Raw genomic sequence first — 8,413 nt, 5'->3', positions numbered from 1 at the left:
CCAGCCCAACACTGAATGAGAACTGAGCAATGGATCGGGCTCCCCCTCCCCTTCCCTTCCCTCTTCCCTTCTCCTACGTTTCCTCCCCCCCCCCCGCACACACACACAGGGACATTGATGTGGCAGAGCATCCCCTCCTCAAACTTCAGGGCATGTGGTGGCCAAGACTTTGTAGCACCATTTTTCTTAGCCATTTATTTTGTATAATCAATCGTATTCATAATCGCTTGTATGTTATCTCTGGCATTGTAATACCGATATAGTCTGCATCAGTAACATACAGGAGGAAGATACTGAGGTGTAATATCCAGCAAAAATCGCTAACAAAAACGTTACGAAAAAGCCAGTCATTAACCCTTCAATCACATTGTTTCTCTGCTTTAATGACCCTTGTGCAGGCGAGAGGCATAAATTTATTTCAGCGGACTAACAAACCTCCCCCTCCCTCTTAGCTTTGTTCTCCCTCCAAACTTCCTCCCCGCTCCCTCCCTTTTCTTCCATAGTTAGTGTTGATTACCCTCTCGTAAAACACTGCATAACTTAACATTTACTTCTGCAAGTGTAATTACTGAGTTTCTCATGATCAGAAGTTCGGTCTCACGCTCAATACCCCAGCTTGACATTATGCGCACTGTTTTTACGTCTCCCATTTCCAACTCCTTCCCTCCATCACTTCGCTGTTGCTGTATCTATTCGCCACTACCATTTTCGCCTCTCTCCCTATAGATCCTATTCCCACTTGTGCAGCTGGTATGGAACGCTTTCCCTTGGCAGCACCAATACAGCCAAGTAGCCAAAATGTCCGGTTATACAAACGTCCCTCAACTCCTTCCCTATCCTCTGCAACGAGGTTAGATGGTGGGCTGCAGAAGAGTTTCTGCCTACGCTCCGCCGAGTTCACATTCAGATGAGCCTGGGGTTGCAACAACAACAATTCCCGCTTGTCGCCGTCTCCTATAGCATTACGTGATCTCATTTCATCACCTATTGCTGCGCTAATTGTACAGCTGGCCTCAGAAAGAAGTGAACATATGTAGGCTACTCAGTGTTAGAGACATTTTATCTGGTAACAGATTCTAACAAAACCGAGAGCTTACACAATCAAGAACAACCCGAGTTCTTTCCCAATAGTTGTTATATATAGACTAAGTTGTAAACATGTAGCCTAATAGTATTTTGTGTCTACTGCAGTGCGTATGCTTCTTTGGTCGTGTGCACATTCAGTTATCCTATCTCTTTATAGCTTTCTTTTATTTTATTTATTTATTTTTATTTTTCTGGCACTTGGCCTTCAAGCTTACCTTCTGTTCATCATCCTCATTTCAAGCCCAGGCTCTCCTAACCACAAATATCCCACCAGTATACCGTTCATTCGGTTCCCCAGTTGGCCACTGTCCATTTTACCATCCTCTTGAGATGCTAGGTATATGAAAGTGGCACGTGTTTAAATGTATTTCCAGGGTAAAAGTGAAACTATGAAGTTAAAGGCATGTCGCTGGTTCCGCTGAAACCATTGTGCATCACTGCCTGTATACACGAATACCTTAGTATCCTGGCCACCATTGCTTGTGACAGCATGCATAAGCGATGTACTGAGTTTTCATAATCTGCTCCTTCCTTCCCTCTTCCACCTCACCATACATCATAGCTTGGTGAGATTAAATCTCAGTAACTAGGCGCACCTTTATCTGTGTAACCACACACAGACAACACGCAGGCACACACATTAGGTCTTTGGTAATGATGAAGCCTATTGATCTTCAGGGCTTTAGAGCTTTCATACCCTCCTCCAGTCCTCGCAGCTTGTGAACGCCGTATCTCAGTAACCACTATATTTAATTTGCCACTGTATACATACACACAAAAGGCTTATGGTAAAGGCAAAATCTTCAGTTTTCAAGGGTCTCCCTCCTCCCCCTTCAACAACATCTCAACTTCTCAAGGCTGGCGAATGCTGTCTCGGTAACCAAGCCGCTTTTTTTTTTTTCTTTTTTAAGCTTTTCATGCAACAAGTCTATGATTATGGCAAAGCCTACCAGTTTTTAAGTGTTTTAATCCTCCCTCCCCTTAGTCCACTCATTACACATTACAATTTGTGGAATCTGTAGCTCAGTAACCAAACCATGTTTTATTGTATCAATTTCACTCACATACAACAAACTTACAACATAAATCAGGCCTACTGATTTTCAAGGTTCAAGGTCTCATCACCCTCACATACACCTCTGATGTATAGGACTACGCCACTACATTTAAAAAAAAAAAAAAAAAAAGCTGCATGACTTTCATGGTCTTAGGTCCCCCCTCCCCCACCCTACACACTTACGCATGTAACATTTTGTGAACAATGTATCTCACTAGCTGGGTCACCATTGGTTGTGTTACTTTTCCCTGCAATTAGCCTATTGTAAAGACCGGGCATAATGAATTTCATGGCTCCACAGCCACCCTTACTTACTCTAACCTATTTCTTAACTCCCCTCATGCCATCACGCTTTGTGGAGATCAAATGTTAGTAACTAGGTAAGTTTATGATGCTCCGTTTTACACACATAACAGGCCTCTAATATGGCAAGGCCAATCCATTTTCAAGTTTTTAAACCCTTTCACCCCTCCCCCCCGTATGTAGGAGTTTGTGGATACTTTATCTTGGTAACTGAATTGTTTTGGGGCATGCATCTTTAAACTCCACGTAGGCCTATGGTAAAACACAACCCTATTGAATTCCAAGGTGTTAGGTCCTCCAAATGCCTTCATTCATAACAGCTTGTGGATGTTACATTTCAGTAACCAGCTTTACAAACACGGTTGGCCTTGGTATAGATTCAGCCAATTGATTTTAGAATTTATGTCCCTCCATTCCTGAATACATCCACTTCCCTTTCACACATTTGGTGAAAACCTTATCTACTGTAAGTAAATAAACCACCTTCGGAAGTGCGATTTTACACACGCGATAAACCTGAGGTAAGCCCCAGCCTGTTGATTTTCAAAGTTAAGTGTAAGACACTGTCCAGTCAAATTGTCATCAAAAGTTGCATTCGTGTCTTGCAGTCAGTGAATCGATTGTGTGTAGTTCCATAATGATGCATTTGTTATAGTTCTTATTGTTTTTCTTCTCACTGATTTACTTAGAGAAAACTTATATTTCATGCCCGTCTATACCAGCAAACACTGACAGCCCATCTGTATAGGGGTGCATTGCATCAGCCTTGCTACACCATCCACCATCATCCCAGCACCCAATTTTCGCCATTCACCCAGTCCTTTTTTCTACCCTGTAATATCGAACAACAAAGAAAAATCTTACACCTTCCCACTGCTGATGCCGCCTCTAAAGCATTGCAATATTCACAGAGTATACGGATCCCATTCTGGCAACTAAACCATTGTCATCTTAGTCCATCTCACCCACTCGACGAAGTTTCTCACCCATACTGCTGATTTGTACCTTTCCAGCGTACATTTAACATCCATTTTCATGGTTTACTCACCTATCCACCACCATCCTACCGCTTCTTTGCATCCACCCCAACCATTTCTGCTTTTATGGGGTGGATAAAACAAAACTGCTTAAATACCAGCCGACTATTACAATGACGATATTCACAGGGTATACTCCTACTTCTTAGGCAAACCCCCACCAACCCCACCCCCACCCCATTCCACATTCATCCACCAAATTACAGGTACGGGCAACAATTTCTCTCCACTTTTTAGGTGAATAATTATGAAATCCGTACATAATATTCTGAAAAGGTTGAAGGGGTCCGAAGATCACATAGCTTGATTTTGAAAGTAATAGGTCATTGCCGTTGTTATTTATCATAATGGAGTCTATCGATATATAAGATATTTATATGTGCAACTGATCCTAAGCACTCTAATTCATGTTGGCAGATACACTAAAAGATAAACAGTAGCAACTCTGAGGGTTGTAACTCCTGCTACAATCGTGCATCATGTTGGTGCCCTGTAGCACTGAAAAGAAATCAAAATTATGTTTCACCTGTAAGATTAATGTAAGTATTCGAAGTAGCCAACAAAACATTATTTGACTCATTAATTTCTATTATTCTTTATTCATTTTCATTTATTTATTAGTTTATAGAATATATATATATATATATATATATATATATATATATATATATATATATATATATATATATAATGTGTGTGTGTGTGTGTGTGTGTGTGTGTGTGTGTAACGTGCGTGCCGGTGGGTCAACCATTCACGAGCAGTGTGAAGTTTTCAGACTGTCTAAACCCGTTTATTAATTTTCCAAATATATCACAAGGAAAAAAGTGATTAATTGAAAAAGTTAAATAACCACCTGGTACTTTCCAGGGTAAGCTTCACGCCGCAACCCCTCCCTCCAGTGGATCCTGCCTACCCCCCGTCCCCCCCACACGTACGCGCGCAACACTGCTCGGCGGAAATACCTTCTATTAGCCCAAACTCCAGACAAAGCACTCAACCAGTAACAATCCCTGGCAAAGTGTAGAGGCTTGAGTGTAGGCTAGAGCAGTTCAGAACATTTATGGATATGTGTTCAGCCTGGTCTGCTTTATGTGATCGAACAATGAGTGGGCATGAATAGGGCTGGTTGTGGGTAGGTAAAACAATGAAGATGGGTATTGTACTGCAAGACGTGTGTTGAGAGAGAGAGAGACAGAGAGAGAGAGAGGTGGGCAGTGGATTTGTGTTGGGATGCCAACAGTAAAACTTTCCTAACCCTAAGTTGTTTATAAAATTTCTTGTTTATAATTTTATCTTCATTCATACTACTACCAATCACTTCACAACCAAACTATAACGAATATTAAAGGGAAAACTCAGCATATATATATATATATATATATATATATATATATATATATATATATATATATATATATATATATATATATATATATATATATATATATATATATATTCCTGCCACCATGCCGCCACAACTCACACATGGCACCGCCGTCACTCTACTTCCTGATACATCATAGAAATTCAGTGAGAAGAAAAACATACCAAGCCTCATACAGGTTAGGATTATTAGCCAGCAGAGGAAAGTGAGAAGCTGAAGTGGTGAAATATGAAGCAAACATAACTTAGGCCCCTGTCTGTGCACAACATTACAGCATAGCAGGCTAATTCACACTTATTCTAACGCCTGTCACTCTGTGTGGCAAATTTACTAAACAAAGAACTAAAAAGTTTCGCTGTCGCTGGCATGGACAGATGAAAGTTGCGTCTCGTCGTCTGAGGTTATAAATAGTTTCTGGTAAATTTTTAGAAGTAACCAACGTTTTCTTTTATTATTATTTTTATGGTTTCCAATGCAAAATACCGTGTTTTAATTAGTTTTGACCTTCATTTTGGGGGGAAAATCCCCCTTTTGTAATTTTGAGTAAGATTTCCAAAAGTGGGTTTATCCCCCCAAATCAAGATCAAAATTAATTGAAAACACACTATTCTGCACTAACCCAAACTACCTTAACCTAACCTGACCTAACCTAGGGCCTGACATAGACCGAGTGCACATTCCTGCACCAGCCAATATGGCGCGACATTCATCCGCTACTGAGAGATAGCCTAACCTAAGCCACTATATGACGACCCCTACAAAATTAGCTCCCCCAACTCAAACTAGCCTTAAAAGGTAAGTCTTGGTTAGAATAGTTCAGGGACGTAATATAATGAAAATCAGTAACGTTGGTTACTTCTAAAGTTATACCCAATTTCTAGTGACCCTTCAACAAAACAGAAACTGTAGTTATTTTATTCTTGCCACCATCAGACGATATCATTCAACTCTACAGTTACCTCTCGTCGTCCAAAGGGTCTCGAGGGCCCACAACTTCCCTATGGATCCCAGAGGCTACCTCGGCCGCCAAATTATTCACAAGAAAGGCGGTCCCCTAGTCCGGCAAAAACGATAATATGGAATTAAACGGACACTAACCAGTCTCCGGACAACAGCCTTCTATCATGTCCTTCATTATTTGAAGGAAAGACTATCGTGCTAGGGTACCTGACAAAGCGTTTTTTTTTTTTTTTAAACAAGGTTGGGTGAAATCCTCATCTATTAAGAATGGTTTCAGTTGTAAATACTGTATCCATCATGTAAAAGGGAAAATGTGCCAATGTGTGACTTCAGCAGCAAAGCGACCAATACATATTGATGTATAATTCGGCCTTGATTTTCTCGGTTTCACCTTTGATAGAAATTATTATTTTACTGCGTTGTCTCCCAGGGTACCTTCACTGATAATAATTTTGCCACGATCAACCTAAACATACAACAAAATATACTCCCATGCATTTTCAGTTGTATCAAATATGGGAGGTTAATTTCAGCTCTTCCCATGTTCCGAAGAGGTTACCACCGAGATGAGTGGGTCATGCGACGGTGTTGATAAGATAGTAGTTCACTAATAATATTATTTTGTGATAAAAAATTATGAACATATTAAAGAGATTCTTCTCCTACAGACAAACAAGTATTCTAAGGACAGGTAAGATGTGCACATTTTCTGGAGAGTCTCTCTTCATGTCGCAGCCCTTGTAAGTACAGTACTCAGAGTTACAATTGTTATGCACAGTGTCATGTAAACTTTCTCATGCCTTTTTTTGAGAAATGTTTAGTATTAAATATAACCAAGAGTAAATATATTTCTGGTACTGGTGTTAATGCGTAAGTAAGAGGACAGGACGCCACTCAGTCTATTCACAGTTATGTACAGGAATGTGTTGGATATTTTTAAAAAGATTATTAAGTTGGCCACTTGAGTTTTGAGGCTGAAACAATAGGGTAAGGGTAGTATGCTAAGTAGCTGCAGTACCTACTCAGCCACAAAACCTTACTAGCAGTAACTTGATGTCAATGGATTTAAGCAGAATAAAATAGTGTAAAAGAAAAATTAAATGATGGTAAGTTTGCCATTTCAGACAATCATGGAATATTGACATTTCCATTGGCAGCTTATACGGTCCATTTGCCATTTCGGACATCCATGGATGAAGGCAGTTTATTTTTCTGGTGTTTTTTGTTGTGAATTGACTGAATTTAGGGCCATTTTCACAGTCTTCCCCAACAGTCTACACAGCTCGTAACACGTGTTTTGGTTTTCACAGTTTCCCCCATCCAGCCATCCAAGGCCTTCATTCAAAGGCTGCATTAAGGTTGTCCCCAACAATATTAGAGCATGTCTTGGGGGGAGGGTTGGGGCTTCCCAGCAGATGGACTTGAATCATCTAAAGAGAATAATTGCCTATTGCATATTTTTGGCAATATTTTGAAAACAAATAACCAGTGTAATATTCATTCATTCATTCATTGCCAGACGCCATGTATCCCAAACGGGGTGGCCAACAGCTTCGAGTTAACTGTTTTACAGGGAGGGGCACTAATCCTCCACCAACCCCACTTGACACGTAGGGATGCCAACAGCATCTGGTGTTCCCAGGTGGTCACCCATCCAAGTACTAACCAGACCCAACGCTGAAATAATTATACACCCCATAAAGAAAATACAGTACCACAAACATGTATTCATAAACTTTTAAGAGAAAAAAATGAAATTTACCTGAATACAAGGCAACTTCCTGCAGCTTATTTAGCAGCCTGATGGAGGCTGCACAACAAATGGACCCTAAAGAAATTAAAGAGTCTTTGTCTGGCATTTTACATCAGAATTTTAATTAGGTGCTCAGTGTTATAATGCTGAAATAACTAATGAACCCTATTTAGAAAATATCTCATGTTCATGCACCTGATAATACACCAAACCATCACTCATTAGACGTCAATATATATTCATTTCCTTCAAGCCAGGAAACCATTTACAACGCTGGGTGGTAACCATATAACTAACCCATACATGTTCCCTACGTCAGCAAGTGGGTTGGCAGAGGGTTAGTGCCCCTCCTCGCAAAACAGCTACAGTCAGATGGGGTAATTTGCGTTATTTTAGTCTTAATACCTACCGTGACTTAGAAATTCTGTGAATTATAAATAACTGATGGGGAAAATTACTTATGAGTCGAACCTTTGCAGAGTTGTCCCCTACCACCATACCTACATCCAACTGGTCACCTGTGAACAGTAACACCCTTTCAAAACAGTATGTAATGAATGTGTTTAATGGTAACGAAAGTTTTTTAAGGTTCTTACCTGAATCCGACTGACGACAATGCTTGAGTGGACGGGGGAGGGGGAGGGGCTCTGAGGCTTTAGGCACACTATGGCCTCTCAGCACGAGGTGAATGTGGACTAGTGCACCTACTTGCCACTAGGCATGGGTGGGAAGCGCTATGATTGGCTTGTCATGCATGAATATGATTGGCTTCCGGCTGCAACTAGCATAAACGACGTCTCAACTTGGAAAACCCCTCAAAAATGAGTCACTT

The 8,413-nt window shown here is 40.6% G+C and overlaps 1 protein-coding gene across 1 annotated transcript in view; it reads left to right on the top strand.

Moving 5' to 3' along the window:
* Window positions 1-6,384: 6,384 nt before the first annotated feature.
* Window positions 6,385-8,413, top strand: part of Nadk2 (NAD kinase 2, mitochondrial) — a 28,523-nt gene continuing 26,494 nt past the window's right edge. The window contains exon 1 of the mRNA XM_080282581.1: window positions 6,385-6,519. Coding sequence (XP_080138707.1) covers window positions 6,465-6,519 — 55 coding nt within the window. The 5' untranslated portion in view covers window positions 6,385-6,464. The remainder of the gene's footprint in view (window positions 6,520-8,413) is intronic.

The sequence above is a fragment of the Coenobita brevimanus genome, chromosome 94 (assembly GCF_032717465.1).
Source record: "Coenobita brevimanus isolate Jiangsu-jjx chromosome 94, ASM3271746v2, whole genome shotgun sequence".
Classification (NCBI taxonomy): Eukaryota; Metazoa; Arthropoda; class Malacostraca; order Decapoda; family Coenobitidae; genus Coenobita; species Coenobita brevimanus.
Note: the sequence above shows the minus strand (reverse complement) of the source record. Positions and strands in the feature narration are given on the sequence as shown.